We start from the raw sequence: 15,892 nt of genomic DNA, 5'->3' as shown, positions 1-15,892 counted from the left end.
CCACTGGGCCCCGTGGCATCTGGGCGCCCCAAGCAGAAAAAACCTCCTCCCAAGGTCAGAGGCAGCAGCTCAGGGGCCACACCTCGTCACCCCAAGCAGCTTTCCCAGGAAAGTCAGCAGACGTGGGCGGGTCCCTGCGCAGCATGTCGCGGGCCTGCGGAGGCCGGCGCAGAGGGGCCCAGACTGCCCGCCCGTGTACACCGGGCCTAGAGGTCACGGGGTGTCTCCCAGCTGACTCTGCCGGAGCCAGAACAAATGGGGCTCCCTGAGAGCCCGCCCCAGCCCGACACCGCGCAGGATGGCGCGCACGTGCAGAGGGGCCAGAGGCCCAGGTGCTCGCCGGCCGAGGCCGAGGCCAGCAGAGCCGCCCCTCAGGAGCCGCTGCAGCGCCCGCAATGTCGGCCCTGGGCAGCCGGAGGCCTCCGGGGGGCCGTGCAGGTTAGGGGCGGGCGGCGCCAAGAGGCCTGGTGCCATGGCTCTGCGGACTCGGCCTGGCGGTGAGCACGTCACTGCCAGGACACAGGTCGGCCTCGGGGGCAGGCCTGCGGGCCGGGCGGGCGGCGGCCCGGTCCTGGGAGGTCCGACCCTCTCGCGGCGCCCACCAAGGGGCACCAGGGCCGGGGCCGCGGGCCTGCAGGCTGTTCCATCAGCTTCTCTCCTCCCAGGAGACACCGCTGAGCGCGCGCAGACACAGCACGGCGTCCAGCTGACCCAGCCCACGGGGAGCCCTGGCCAAACCCCGGCTTCCCTCTCAGCCCTGAGAGCACCCCATGGCTGCAGCCTGGGTGCCTGGGGGCAGGGCCGCCAGGCGCCGTGTGCTCAGGACCCTGGAACGGGCCAAGGTCCCACAGACGGGAGGGAGTACGTGAGTCGCTTTGTCTTGGCCGAGGCAGAGCAGGAGGCTGGGTAGGCAAAGCCAGGCTCGCCTGCACGAGGCTGTGGCCCCAGCCCCTGAGTGCCCGGCTGTCACACTGTCTGTCCTACTGCAGGACGGTCCTGCTGCTCCTGCTAGACTCCATCCCAGGACCCTCCCAGACTGCCCCGCCAGTCACTCTCTCGCGTAGCATTTCCAGCGCCCTGCACAAACCCTAAGATGTACGCGGTCCCACATTTTGGTCTCTGAACTTGACACGCACTGTAATGCTCACAGCCCTCCTTGGTGACCTGCCTTCTCCCTGCAACGGCGCAGCATCCTGTCAGGGACAATGGCTTAAGGCCACTGCGCCCCGCTCCTCCATGAGGCGGGCGAGTGCCCTGCGCCCCCAGGCCCCCAGGCACAATACAGTGGCACAGCCCATGAAGTGACAGGGACAGAGTGCCAATGTGCCGGGGCCGACAGGTCAGTGGAAGCCCCGACCTAAATCTGCCTGTGCCCCGAGACGGCGTGGTGGCCCCCGCGGACGGCGCGTGCCCTACCTGTGGCGTCCAGCCCCTGCTCCAGGCTCTGCGCGTAGAGGGGGCCCTGCTGCTGGATGAAGTACAGGAGCTCGATGGCGTTGGCCATCCAGACGAGCACGTGCCGCAGGTCGGGCAGCAGCCCCGCCAGGCTGAAGCTGGCCGGCGACAGCGGCTCCTGGCTGCCAGACAGAGAGGGGGGCATTTACTCGGGGACCCACCGTGCTCACGCGCGACGCTCATCTCGGCGGGGCGCGAACAAAGCCACACGTGTCAGCCCCCTGACAGCGAGGCTGGGAAGCGGGAGGAAGACGCCGTCTGAGGCCTGCAGCCAGACGCGTGTCCAGACCTCCGCGGGAAGGGCCGCTGGAGCCGCAGCCACCGGCGGGGTCTCTGCTAGGCCGCTCATTTCCCACCGTCGATGCTGGACCTCGTGCACGAGTGTGTGTGTTGGGGGTGGGGGCAGAGGTGCCCGGGTCAGGGGCCCCACGTCAGAGTGACCTGGGGCCTGGAGAACGGGTCCTGGAGGAGGTGTTGGGAGGACGGGCCCCGGCCAGCTCCGCGTCTGTCCCCTGCTGAGTGGCCTCGGACCCGAGGCCTCGCCGCAGCACTGACCCGCACATGGGGGACAGACAGGGACGCCCAGTTCACCACCCGTGAGCCTTGTCGTTGAAACCAGACAAGGACAGTACGAAACAGGAAGTTCATAGACCAGCTTTCCCTATGAATTCAGGTGGGAAAATCCTAATGAAAATGTCAGCCAATCGTGTCTTGCCATGCTAGAGGCGTCACTAGTCATAAAGGATCTCCCCCCTAGAATCAGCTGGGGTTCAGAGGCCCCCGGCGGAGCGCCCGCACCCCCAACCCCAGGGGGAGGATTGCATGCGGGCGGCCCACGGTTGCGCAGGAAGCACGGGGTCCCACCCAGCAGCCACGCACCATTCTACAGGGAGCACACGACGCAGAGATCAGAAGCAAATGGGGCAGAAGTTTCATAATGTGTGGGCTCCCGGGGAACTGGTACACTGTACTTTCCCGCGTTTTGGAAGTGATTCAAAATTTAAGGAAGAGCATTCTCTGGGGACAGACACAGGACCCTAATGGCAGGAGCTCTGGAGAACACAGGGAACGTGAGCTGCTGAAGGGAAGGCCTGGCTGCCTCCTGTCCCCGCGGCTCCCTAGCAGGCGGCACTGGCATGCAGGCTGTACCCGGGGGAGGGAGGCTGGAGGCTCCCACAAACCAGCCCCTCACCTGCTCATTCCCCTCGGCCCCAGGCCCCAAGGCCAACTCCTTCCCACAGAAAAGCCACACCAGGCAGACCTCCAGCAAATGGGCCACGTCCTCCACTCTCACTGTCTGTGGCCGGGACAGTGCCATCCCTGCCGGCCTGAGCGCCAAGGACTGAGGGACGAATGGTGCCCATGCAGCCGACGAGCAGGGACACTGGGTGACTCCATGCCTCCAGTTCCGGTCCCCGCCCCCCACCCCCCGTCTCCCTCACGGAGGGTACAGACATGAGCCTGCATGGCTGCCCCATGCTGTACACATGGACCATCTCTCTGGGAGGCAGACACGGGAGGGAAGCAAACCTGCATGGGACGTGGTGGGACCAGGGCCCCCGAGACCATCCCTCATGGAGGGCAGGGACTGTCCCCTGCCTCCTGGCCCTCTGTGGGGCGTCCCCAGGGATGCACCCTGGTGGGCGGCGCGCTGTGCACCCACCGGCACGCCTGTGCGCAATCGCACAGTGGGCACTTCTCTGGGCACTTCTTTCTCAGCGCTGCTCCTCGGTGCTGCTGCCTGGACAGCACCCGGGGCTGCAGCTGCTCGCTTTCCCTGTCCCCAGGGGTCCCCTGCATGTCGGCCACGGGACACATGCGTGCCCTACAACCTTTGTGCTCACAGCCAAGGCCTCTGGGCCAGGTCCCTGCCCTCCATGTGGAGGCATTTCTCCACGGTGTCCCCTCAAGATGGGGACGCTTGGGTCCCAGGGTGCGCACAGCTTTGTTGTTACAGCTTCCCAGGCCCCCAGGGGTAAGTCCATCCTTTCTGTGCAGACAGATGGGGGGCTGCCCTTGCTCATAGCGGGGGCCGCGGGCACCCCAGGGGGGTCAGTTCTCTGTCAGGAGTAATGAGGGCACGAGAGGCCCGTTCGCTCCATGGACAAGGCTCAGGAAATCTCCCAAACCCAGCGCTTCCACTTGGAGATGGAAGGACAGTGTGACGGAGCACAGTGCTGACACAGAGGCGTCTGGGTCCCATGGGCGCTGCCCCCGGAAACGAGCCGCGTGAGGGGCGGGGACAGTGACGGAAATACTCACAGGTGCGCCTGCTTCTCCGCTAGTTCTTTCGTTTTCTCCTACAATTATAAAGGACAGAAAAGCAAGGATGAGAAAAACAGGACGCCACAGGTACTGTCAGGGAGAACACCAGCAAACACGTGGGACCCGCCCACATGAAACACGGCTTCTCGCTCCAGACCGCGTGCTCGGAGCCAAGTTCCCATCGCTGTGCCGGGAAGGACAGCGTCCCCTGGGACTGCATGTCTTCCATTCCGTTTCTGAACATGATTTGCACATTTCCTACCGCAGGACTAGTGCACAACAGTCTAGCTTACGTAACAGCCGGCCCTTTCGGGATCAGTCAAGATTGGCCCAACATTTAAACGCCGGAGTGAAGATTCTGCTGACACTCTTATGGCAAATGTCAGCCACGGTGAAAATAAGTCAGTGACTATGTGCCTAAGTGTTTGCAGATGTATTTACACATCCCGGCAGGGGCTCAGGTTTTGCCACCTTTTTCTGGGAGAGGCATGTCATGGGTGGGGGCCTGGGATGCTCAGCACCCTGTGGTGACCAGGGGCTGCAGCCTAGGGACCCGGTCCTGCAGGGCAGGTTTGCAGTGTACAGAAGTCAACCGTCAGTCCTGTGCCCCGGCCACCAGGTTGACAAGGGCTCTGCAGTGGGGTGCTGGCAGCGGCCAGCCTGCTCCCAGCGGAAAGCACGGGGCGTCCAGGCCACAGGGAGATTCGGAGCCCCAGGCACTGTGGTCCCAGGCACATGGTGGGCCAGGCTAGGCCACGGGAGGACACAGGACCAGAGCTCACAAAGCCACGGCCGAGCCCCTGAGGGTGAACTGCCACAGCAGCGCCCGGGCTGGAGGTGTGGACAGGCCCAAAGGCTGGCCCACGGCTAGAGGAAGGACTCAGAACCTGCCCACCGTGGCCACAGCCCCCCAGCGACCCGGCCTGAGACTGAGACTGACCCAGACGGTCTCACGGATCATCTTGGCAATCTTGAGCAGCAGCTGCCCGAAGGAGCCCGGCTGGCGGCGCGCAGCCGAGTGCTGAATGCACAGGCAGAGGAGGAAGGCGGGGGTCAGCTTGTGGTCGTCGCCGCCCGGCTCGATCAGCGTCATGATGCGCTGCAGCAGCGCGTCCTCCGCGTCGGGCTCGAACTCCAGGTGCAGCTGCCGAGGCCAGCCGGCGCCCAGGGGCCGGAGCTGGGCCCCGCACAGCCTGCAGCTCTGCGGCAAGGCCCGGAGGCGGGCCAGGGCCTGGGCGGGCAGGGGCTGGGCCTGCACCGGGTCCTTGAACAGCAGCAGGTAGTAGAGGCCCAGGGACAGCAGGTCCCCATGGCGGAGCACCACCGTCTGGCCCCCCACCTCCGAGAAGTTGACGGCAACGGGAGCCCCGGGGATTGGCTCCAGCACCAGCGGGCCCCGGGGCCGGAGCCGCCGCAGGGTGCAGTGCAGCGGCAGGATGTCGGGGGCCGAGAGGCTGATGCTGGGCTTGCTGGAGGGTGTCCTCTGGCCCACCGTGTGCCGCTCCCGGTTGAGCACATACACCAGGCTGTCCTGGAAGGCAAACATGGACCTCAGCAGCAGGACACCGCCCTGGCACGGGGCAGTGACAATGTCCCTGTCCATGGTACCCAAGCACGTGGCCTAGGACTGCTGTCCCCAACTCTCCGTGTCCTGAGACACTCCCTTCCCAACCCACTGCGAGCCCCCAGCCTGCCCCACGTGGGGCGACCGCCTTGTCCTGGGAGGAGCTTTCCCAGAGCAGCCTGGAGACCAGCCAGAGACCCAGGGAGGACCGCGGCGTGAGAGGCAAGAGCCAGGCGAGGCCGACCTGGACGCAGACACGCTCCCGGACACAGGTGTGGGAGCTCCTCCTTTGCTGCCCTGCACAGCCAGGCTGGGCCTCCTCAGCCCTGAGGCCCAGGAGCCCCAGGGTCTCCAGGCTGCCCTGGGGCTGGCACAGGGAGGGCACTTGGCGAGGACAGGAGTGAGTGAGACCCTGGGGGACAGAAGGTGTATGTGGAGCAGCCACCAGGCACTGCTGCTAAGATCAGACCCTTCCAGCCGAGACGTCTCCGGGGTGGAGAACAGGTGGCCTTCTCTGTGCCCTGAGAGGCGTAGCCCTTCACCAGGCATCTGCCGTCATCAGGAAGGGATGGCAGACCTGTACCACGGTCCCCAACGCCAGGGAAGGAAGTGGCCAGGGCGCCCGGCACCACGCTGGGGTCTGCCGTGAGGAGCTGGGCCTCCTCCTGCAGGCAGGACAGAGAGTGGTCCGGCAGCCGAGGGTGGAAGAGCCCTTCCCCAGAGCCTGGGACAGGCCCAATGCGGGGTCTCCGCCTCCCATCACGCCAGAGCGGTGGAGCGCGTGGCTGACCTAGCTGACCAAGGAGCCTCTACTCGGAGGACATCCTGCCGGCCTCCTGCTCAGGCCCCCAGGGGTGTCGGGGTGGGGGGCAGGTGCTGGGGGCTCACGTGCTGCTGGCTGTAGCCCTGCAGGAGGAGCAGGTGTGGCGACTCGTACAGGGAGTAGCGCATGGTGTCCTGGCTGGGCTCCTGGGCAGCGGCGGGGCTCAGGCTGGTCTCGCTGGCTGAGCGGCGCAGCTGGGTTCCGGGGGGGCTCCGGGCACCCACGGAGGCCAGGGCTGGGGTTCCCTTGGCACGGCTCCGCTGCAGCCTCCGGGCTTGGGCGTTTATCCCTGAAACAAGGCGCACAGGGTAAAGAGCCAGAGCCTGTGGAGCCCGCCCCCCCCCACCAGAGCCCTTCTGAACACCGGCCGCACGAAGCCCCCCTAACACCAGCTCAGGAGCCGCAGGCTGACCTGCCCGGGGTGGGGGGTGCGGGGAGACGGCAGGCTCCGCCCCCTGGCCTCATCCTTCCAGGCGGGCACTTCCATCCCCCAGAGCCAGGCAGCCCAGCTGTCCTGTCCCGAGGCACCTGCCGGCACCGCGTGGCACACCCCGCCAGCCCCACGGCCCTCCCCTCAGGACAGCAAACCCACCTCCGCGTCGACTGCTGCTGGGTCTCCGTGCAGGCGCCACATCACCCCAAAGCCCTGCCCACCCACCTGTCCCATCCTGCCAGCCCCCTTGCGCATGCGCTCACACGTGCGTGCGTGTGTGCTCTGATTGATGAGACAGGAACCGTTCTCTGAAGACGCCTGTTTACAAGGCGGACGCTGAGAAGCAGCCCTCTGAGCCAGCTGATCGCCTAGGACAGCTCCCGCTCCTTCCCGAGGCTGTGTCCACCGTGCCCGGCCAGCGAGCACACGTACATGCACACACATGCACATGCAAACCCACACGTGCACACACGTGTGCAAACATGCATGCACAAACACACCCCGTGAAAGACAGTCTTATCCATCCAAGAAGTGCCCTTTAGCACTAATTCTGCCGGAAAGCTGAGAAACCATCTGAGCCCAAAAGCATCACCAGTCTCCCGTCACCAGTCCCCCGCCGACCCTGCAGGCTCCTCCTCCCTACAACCACCCCAAACAAAACAAAACCAAAGCCAGAGGACCTGCGCGGGGCAGGCGAGCTGGGAGCTGGATGGAGCCAGCAAGCGTGGAGACCGGCCTGCCCTTCCAGAAGGCAGCCTGCTGGCAGGTCCGCAGCCCGCGGGGGGCCGGGCCACGGGAGGCAGGGCCCGGCGCCGGGCGCAGTGCAAGGCCGCAGCTGCTGCTCCCTGCCTACTGCAGAGCTGGCCAGAGACCGGCAGGAGGGGCGCGGGCTGGCAGGCGGGGGAGCGAGCGGTGGGAGGGCCAGGTGGGGCAGCGGGGCAGGGGAGGAGGAAGCAGGCAGGAGGGGGATGATGGGTTCGGAGAGCAGGCGGGGCAGGGGGCGCAGGGGGAACAGGCTGTGTCCCCAGCCGGCCACTCCTTAAGAATGGCAGACCCAGGGCTCCGGCACCACTGTGGACAGTGGCCCACGGCAGGATGGGGTGCTAGCGCCACGCTTCTCCTGCACCTGGGGCGGGACTGTGGGAGAGTGTGCGCCTCAGAACCACCTCCTGGAAGTCCTGGGGCTCCCAGCGGCCAGATGAGGCCGGACTGGCTGAAGCCAGCGTGCCCTGCGGCTGCAGCCCTTGACCCCACTTCTCCCTTTGGGGTCCCACACCCCGTGGCAGAGAACCCCTCCCAGGCCCCAGGGCCAGCTTCTCTGACCTCGCTGCCTAAAGCAATTGTTCCCACCCTATCTGTGCAAGGAATGGCCTGGGGAGTTTCAGATACACTCCCAGGCCTCCTTAACGGGCCCTGGGGTGGCCGCCCTGGCGCTGAAGGGCTGGGGCGGAGGAGCTGTAATAGGATGTATTTTATATGTGACTTTATTGTATTGTATTAGCCCTGGCTGGTTTGGCTCAGTGGATTGAGCGTCGGCCTGCGAGCTAAGTGTCGCTGGTTCGATCTTCCAGTCAGGGCACATCAGAGAAGGAAAACTCTGACTCCAAAAAACCTCCGCTGCCTTGTGGCATACCTCTTCAGGGGAAAGGCTAAGGGAGTAAACCCCGACAGAAAATCCGGAGCCGGAGTCCCTAAGGCGGTTTGACGTTGTAGTCAACACCGGCAACTCCTGCGGCGCACCTGAAGCCAAGCTGTATTGACTCCGTCTTTCCCTTGGACCCTTCAGCTGCGAAGAGAGGGGGGGTCTGCTGCATGGGCAACAGCAGACCCTCCATATCACCCTGCCCAGGCTCTGTAGCTTCAGCGTCATCGCAAGATGTCGATTCAACACGGGAGGAGACAGATACCGTGTCACTCCCGAGTCGGACTGCACAGCCATTCTCGGCGGTGCAGATAGACACTTAAGAAGCTACACCATCGTCTCTCGAGACGGACGTCTGCCGACGACGACGACGATTGTATTGTATGTTCCACTCATTTTGTTTCTAGAAACTCTAAATAAACACACATTATTCTTTGTACTTTAACCGAAGGAATCGGAGTTACACACAGGCCTGACTGCTCCCAACACAGGATCCGGGAGGTGTCACTGGTGGGGACGGGGAGAGGCCCTCGGTGGTTGCCCCACCTGGCCCCAGGCATCCCTTCCCAGCCCCGCTGCCTCGCTGCCCAGCTCGAGGCTCGGGGGCAGGAATCCACGGTTCCTTTTCTGCTGGGTCACACCGTCCTGGAAGAGGGTGGCACCCGGGCCACAGGGCACTTGGTATGGAGCCCCGCCTCCTCCTCCACAAGAAGCTGGCGCCGAGGCCACCCCCCCACCGCTGGCTGGAGGGAGGGCCTCTGTGTAAACGAGGGTGGCAAATTCCACACTGAAAACAGCTGGCGGCTGCCATCCGAGCCACGTCCCGGGCTTGGTGCTGGCCTCGGAGCAGCACTGGAAAGGAAAACAGCCCTTTTCCTGTACGTCACCGAGCACAGGACAATAAATCCAACCTGTGGGCTCCCCGGGTCCCGTTTGCTTCCGCTGTCCCAGGACGGAAGGTCTCGAAGCCGCCCATCCGACGTGGTGGCTGACACGCCGTGGCTCGCCCCTGTGCTCCTGACAGGCCTGACTGAGCCGGGACCTGCCCTGGGATCTCCCCTCCCGGGGAATGTAAGGCAGCTGCACGGACACTGGGGGAGACGCGTGAAAACTCAGGGGAGCCAAGTCCCCCCCAGCCGCTCCATCTACAGCACAGCTTTCTGAGGCTGGGCCACGGTGCACGAGCAGCTCACAAGATTATTCCGCGCCTCCTTTCCCTGTGCCTGAAGTTTTACTGAATAAAGGCAGGTGCAGGATGAGAAACACAACTGTTCACCCTGCCCTGGCTGTGAAGGTCGCGGCTTCGACTCCCAGTCAAAGCACACACCTGGGTTGCGGGTTCAATCCCCTGTCGGGGAGCGTATGAGAGGCAACTGATCAATTTTCTCTCTCTCTCCCGCTCTGTGCCCCTCTCTCTAAAATCAATAAGCATGTCCTCGATGAGGATTAAAAAAAAAAATCACAACACTAAAGGAAACACCAACTAAAACAATGAGATACATTTCTCCCCGGTCAAATTGGCAGATTTTTAATGACAGCGTCACATGCTACCCAGGACAAGGAGTGAGGGACAGTCTCTGAAACTGCTGGTGAGACTGCAAACTGGACATGGTACCCCCCCAAATTTTAAAAATAGCGATCAAGATACTGCCCACTACATCACTGTTAAGGTGTAAGTATATCTACACCTGAAACTGTCTCCATCCTTCCACAAACAAATTCCACTTTTTTAAAAAAGATTTTATTTATTTTTAGAGGGGGAAAGGAAAGAGAGAGCGAGGGAGAGAAACATCCATGTGTGGTTGCCTCTCCCACACCCCCAACTGGGGACCTGGCCCGCAGCCCAGGCCTGTGCCCTGACCAGGAATCGATCCAGCGACCCTTTGGTTCACAGGCTGGCGCTCAATCCACTGAGCCACACCAGCGAGGGTTTGCTCAAAATTTTAAAAAACCAAGTAGAGCAGGAAAAAAATTGGTTATTTTAAGATGTAGAATTAAATGCCCGCCCCCCCCCCCCAAGAAAAAAATAAATAAATAAAACACAGTTCACAGCTGCAAGTGATTCCCTCTGGGCCTGGGTGGCGGTGGAGGCTGGATGGACCTTGAGGAGCAGGGTAGGGGTCTCGGCTGCCGGGACCGCAGGGCCAGAGGGGGGTGCAGCGCAGAGGAAGGGCGGGGCGAGGGCTGGGGTGGCGGGAGGAGGGTCGCTGCCGCATGGGGAGGCGCCCTGCCGCGTGGGAGGGGAACCTGCACCCTGCAGGCTGCGGTCAGTCCCGGGAAAGGGCTGACAGCACAGCCGCCGGGTCTCTCCTCGCTGCCTGGGGAGGAAACAGGAGCTGGACCACGTGGGGGAAGAAGTGAACACAGAGGACGCCCTGCAGCGGGTCCTCACACGGAGTGAGTGCCCCTGGGTCCACGCACAGCCGCCAGGCTCCTAAGGAGCGGTGCCCCCATCTGCTGCTGCGTGACAGGGGAGGGCGGCCAGGGTGCTCCAGGGTGCTCCCAGGGCTGGGTCTAACCGACGAGCTGCAGCTGAGGGGGCCGGGCTGGAGCTCAAAGCAGCCTCGGACCAGCGACACCTTCTCACTGTCATTCCGACCAGGACATCCGGCTGTTACCGGTGCCTGCCCACCTGCGTGCTGGGAGCCAGGCGGATTCAGGTCCCCAGGCCCATGGGTCCACAGGGCACCTGTGGGGCCGCACTGAACGGATGACCCCCAGGGCCCCTCCACACCTGGCAGAGTATTTAGATGAGATTTGGGACCTGAGCGGACCCTCCAATGTGGGAAGACTCTAATGGGGTACCTGGGGGCGGGGCATGTGGATGAGAGTCACGGGGGGCCGGAGGGCACACTGGTGGCCAGAACAAGATGACCCCGTGCCCTTGGACCGCCCCTCCCCAGGTGTGGCTGGGATCCGTGGTGCCTGAACCATCGCTGTGAGCATGTTCTGCTCTGCAGCAGAAGAGGGTTTTGCAGATGTGATCCATTTACCCATCTGCCCACGTTGGGGTCGCCACTACTCAGGTGGACCTCATGCAACTCAGAGCCTTTAAGAGCAGAGAGGCGCACAAGGGAGCAGTTCTCCACGCCGAGCCTGAGGGTGCAGGGCTCAGAGGGAGGGAGAGCACCCCCAGACGCCCGCCGGCAGGGGGCGGGAGCCCAAGCCCTGTGGCCACTGGGAACTGGATTCTTCCCCAGCGCCTCCTGATGAAGATGAAGACGCGGCCTGAAGGTAGGAGTATTCTGAGCACTTTTGTTCTGAAATACTTGCTGGTTTCAGGGGAAAATGGTGGTGTTGATAGAAATCCCAGGCCTGGGCCCACCTGCTTTGGAGACGCTGCTCACACTGGGAGGAAAGCCCAGAGGAGGAGGAGAGCTGTGTGGGGGTTGGGTGCATCCTCGGCCAGAGGGAGCGAGCAGGCTGGTCCCCGCCGTCAGGACACCTGTGCCTCAGACATACGGGGATGGCCGAGGGGGACCTCGGCACTGGCACCGCCGTGCTGCTGTTTCCTGGCCCAGTGGACGTTACTCAGGGGGTTCCTTTATCACTATTTGTGCAACTGCTGGTATACGTCTTATGCGCTTTCCTGTAAAGGGGAAATGGTTCGTGGTGTCCTAACAGGCTCTGGCATTTCAGTGACCTTTTTTCTCTGTTTTTATGTGTGGCTCACTTTTTTTAAGATGAACAAATATTGTTACATAACCAGGAGGGAGGGTGACAGCAACATTCCCACGGCATGGTGGCACACCTGTCCCCTGCTTCCCTGCACAGTGGGCTCTCCCCATTGGCACCCCAGCACACTCCAGTGTCCCCAGGCCTGCCTGCCCACCCCGCGAGTCCACTCTCCCCGCCCTGAAACAGCTGTCCCCCCAGACTTCTGATCCTGCTCCTCCTCGCCCTCCTGTGGAGCTACGAGACACTCCAGGCGCACAGAAGGGTAGGAACCAAGCTAAATAGGAATCAGGCTGAGGAAGTAAAGGAGAAAATTATAGACCCGGACGAACATTCTCTCTCCTGCCCAGAAGTCACAGCGATGCTGTCTGGGAGCACCATCTCCACATACGTGTTTATATTTCATCACAGATTAAGTGTGACTAAGGTCATATGTACACACATTTTACTGTCTCTGAAAAAGGCCTCGTTTCATTTTGCAGTTTTTAAGAACTGATGGAGGGGTGCCACACGGTGTGTATCCTTATCCAGCCTGCGCTTTGATCAGCATCATGTTAGTGGTGCTGGTGACCCATCTGCTACGTGGTCCTCGGGTTCATTCCTCCCCACTGCTACATGGTACCCACTGTCACGTTAACATGTGCGGTGATGGCGTGTGACTTTCGTAGCCAGGTCCTGGCACGCAGTGCGGCTTGCGCCTTGCACTTGGATCGCACATGCTGGGGGAAGTCAGCCCCATGTGGTGAAGACACGTACTCTGCCCTGAGGACTTGGCGTGGGTTTGGCTTTCGTGCCCACATTCCTGAGAACTTTTCTTTGTTATACTTCCCTTCTCTGGTTTTGATACGAAGGTTATGCAGGGGCGGGCACAGGTGGGGTTAGGGTTGGGAGACACAGGACTTAGTCTTCTGCTATTAGTTCCCGTATTTTCTTTTTCCATGGGAACAGCTGTAAACCCACTTCTGCCGCCGCTGGGTCTGTTTGGTAAACTGCCTCTTCTGCCTGTTACCGGTACTAGTGCGACGGAGACCTGGGAGCAGTCGTGTCCTTGACGATTAGAAAGCACTGGCCTGCGCTGCCCTCTAGGTCTCACATTTTGTGGGTTTACTGTGATTTTGGCGGGCACACTTTCGGGGTCACGAGCCTATTGGGGTTTTCTATTCCTGAGTGAGTTCAGGCAGATTCTTCTTCTAGGAGATTTTCCATTTCCTCCTGCTCTTCAGATTCACTGGCCTAAGCTTTCTGTAAGGTGCCTTGAAAAAACCTGTACAGTATTTGCAGCTCTATCCCCTTTTCTATCCCAAAATGGTGTGAGTGAACTGTCTTCATTTTTCCTCATCAGCCTTTCCAGCTGACCATCTTATCGGTCTCTCCAAAGGACCTCCTCTGGGCCCTGGCTGGGCAGCAGAGCGGCGCGGGCGCTGCCCCCGTACGCCACGCCGTGGGCTCGGTCCCCAGTCAGGGCCCGTGCAAGGAGGCCGATGATGCATAAGTACGCGGGACAACAAATCGGCGTTTCTCTCTCTCTCAAAAAGAAGGAACAAAAGCGCCTCGTTGTCACTTCACCGGCCCTCTCCACGCACCTTTATTTTCCATTCCTGCGCTTTCTGCTCTGTACTGTGTCCTTCCCACGCTCGTGCATTTACCCTGTTCCTCTTTCCCCAGTCATGTAGGCAGGCAGCTCCTCGCTGTCCAGGTGTGACTTGAAGCGACACCCCCCACCCCCACTGCGGGCCCGTGACCGCTCGGCTCTGACTCACAGCATTGAGGGCGCCCGTTCGGAAGGGCTTGGACATTTAAATACTGAGCGCTGAGTCCCGCGAGGCTGTCACTGCCTCCCAGTGCCCACCGCCCCTGCTGCCCAGCGACACGATGGTAAGGACGATGAGGTCGTGCTCCCAGCAGGGAGACGCAGCCAGTGACGAAGGTCCAGCCAGTGAAAGGTGACGGGTGTCACTGCCGGGGCTCCTGGGAAAGCTCCTTGAAAGGAGGACAGAGTTTGCAGGGACACCAGGGCCCATGCCCCTTCCTTCCTTCTTCCTGCCTCAGCTGGCAACGTGATGGCAGTGGCCCCACAATCATCCTGCACCTTGAGGTGACCTTGACGACGGAAGGCATGGACTAGAATGGCGGAGCTGCACGTGGGAGAAAGGAAATCCAGTGTGTCCGGCTACCGTTGTCTGGCCAGACGCAATTCCTAACCAATAAAAGGCATTTCACACACATGAAGGGCTGTCACTCTGAGTAAGGAGAGAACGGGCGCTGTTTCACCCCAAACCACCTGACGGCAGGGAGACCCTGCAGTCTCCCTGGGCGCTCGCGGCTGCACCCCACCTTCTCTGCACCTGCTGCCCCACCCAAGGGAAGTGCCGCTCCGGGTGGGGTCCGTTTCTCGTCCCTTGTTTCCCAGTCACACTCACACCACACACTTCGGTTACCCGAGATTACACCGCCCTGCTTTGCCTGTCTGTGACCCATACACAAAACATATCACGCTGTGTGGCCTTCTGCAAAGATGTCCCCTCAGCAGTGCGAGCGCAGTCTAAGATGGCACGTGGAGATATGGCCATCTGACTGCTAGCTTTGTGTGGTTTACTGTGTGACCACACCGCTTCTCCACCAGCGTTTGCGGACGTGGGGGTCACCTCGAGCTTTAGACCATTGCAGGACACTGCTGCAGACACGCCGGGGACCACGGCACAGTCTCCCCTGACCATCCTTGCACCGTGACGCAGGGAGTGAATCATGTTTACATGGCACACGGGAGTGTGGAGAGGTCTGGATGCAGCTGCAGAGGGGACCCATGGACTCTGGCTACCTCCAGCTATAAAGGGACCCATCAGAAGCTGCACACAGTGCCCCACAGCATGGTAGGCGACCTGCTCGCAGAATAAATGGGACACAGGGTGTGGGCACATCAGTGGGACCAGATAAGATCCCGAAGAGGTCGAAGCCACAGCACTCTGGTCGCTGCTGTCTCAGCCACCCCCAGTGCTCCTCATCCTCACCGACCCCCATCACCGTTGGCTTTATTCTTGTAAAAACTATCTCTGTGGTCTTAATCTGTAGTTTGCTTACTGCTAAAAAGGCTCAGCAGCTCTTCTGTTTATTGTCCAGCCCTAGCTTTTCTTCTGTGAAATGCACGTCTTTTGCCCGTTTTTACTGGGGGCTTGATCCTATTTAAACAGACCTTTTTTGGCATCCTTACTATAATCTGGATAGTGATCATGTCGATTTATGTGTTAGAACCCCTTCTCCCGCTTATGACCGGTTTCCCCCTTTCAGTGTCCATTCTGTCATACAACGACTCTTCCTTGTAGTGCGAGCTTCTCGCGTGACTTCTTCCGGAAATTCTTCTCTATGTTGTTACTGGTTTCCAACTTACTGCTCCGTTCTGTAGTCGGAGAATGAGTTCTATGAATCTGATACTTTGCATGACGTTCTTACCTCCTGATCTGGTACAGGGTTACCTTCTGTACATGCCCAGGGCTTATTTGAGAATACGCACGTCCAGTCGTTGGGCGGACGGCCTACAATAAGTGTCCGAAGGAGGAGGGATGACAGGCACCAGCTGGGAGGGATGGGGGACAAATTCAGCCCTGGCCATCTGTCCACATGTTGTCCAGGCTGCTTTCACCCACAAAGGCAGTGAAGTAGTTGAGACAGAGACCGTACGGCCGCACAGAGCACGCGGATGGACTACCTGGCCCCCAGAGGAGAAGTCTGCCAGCCACTGTTGGGCTCCTGACTATTCCCCTTTTCCTTCCTGATATCACTAATGGAAGCGCTGCTTTACAGTCTTCCGTGGCAATGACACTTCGGTAATTTCTGTGAGTCTTTGCTTTGTTCTTTCATGCTGCAGCCGGTTAGGTGCAAACCAGTCTTCAGCTGCTCCGTTTTCCTGGTGTGGTATTTCTTCTGTCATGAGCGCGGTGGTCCCTTTTGTCCCTGCTGATTGTTTTTGCTTTTAAATCTGTTTGGATGATATTGTTACGAAACAGCTCCTTTTCATCAGCATTTCTTTTTTCCATTCTT

General features: G+C 61.0%; 1 protein-coding gene across 1 annotated transcript in view; it reads right to left on the bottom strand.

The window, feature by feature from the left end:
- The window catches only part of RADIL (Rap associating with DIL domain), a 37,486-nt gene that overhangs the window by 8,969 nt on the left and 12,625 nt on the right, over nucleotides 1-15,892 (bottom strand). Inside the window, 4 exon segments of the mRNA XM_090288672.1 lie at nucleotides 1,417-1,577; nucleotides 3,718-3,755; nucleotides 4,661-5,251; nucleotides 6,173-6,396. Of these exon segments, the coding sequence (XP_090144798.1) occupies nucleotides 1,417-1,577; nucleotides 3,718-3,755; nucleotides 4,661-5,251; nucleotides 6,173-6,396 (1,014 nt within the window).

Source organism: Furipterus horrens, unplaced genomic scaffold, assembly GCF_987537825.1.
Source record: "Furipterus horrens unplaced genomic scaffold, mFurHor1.1.pri manual_scaffold_10, whole genome shotgun sequence".
Lineage (NCBI taxonomy): Eukaryota > Metazoa > Chordata > Mammalia > Chiroptera > Furipteridae > Furipterus > Furipterus horrens.
This window is presented reverse-complemented; position numbering and strand designations above follow the sequence as displayed.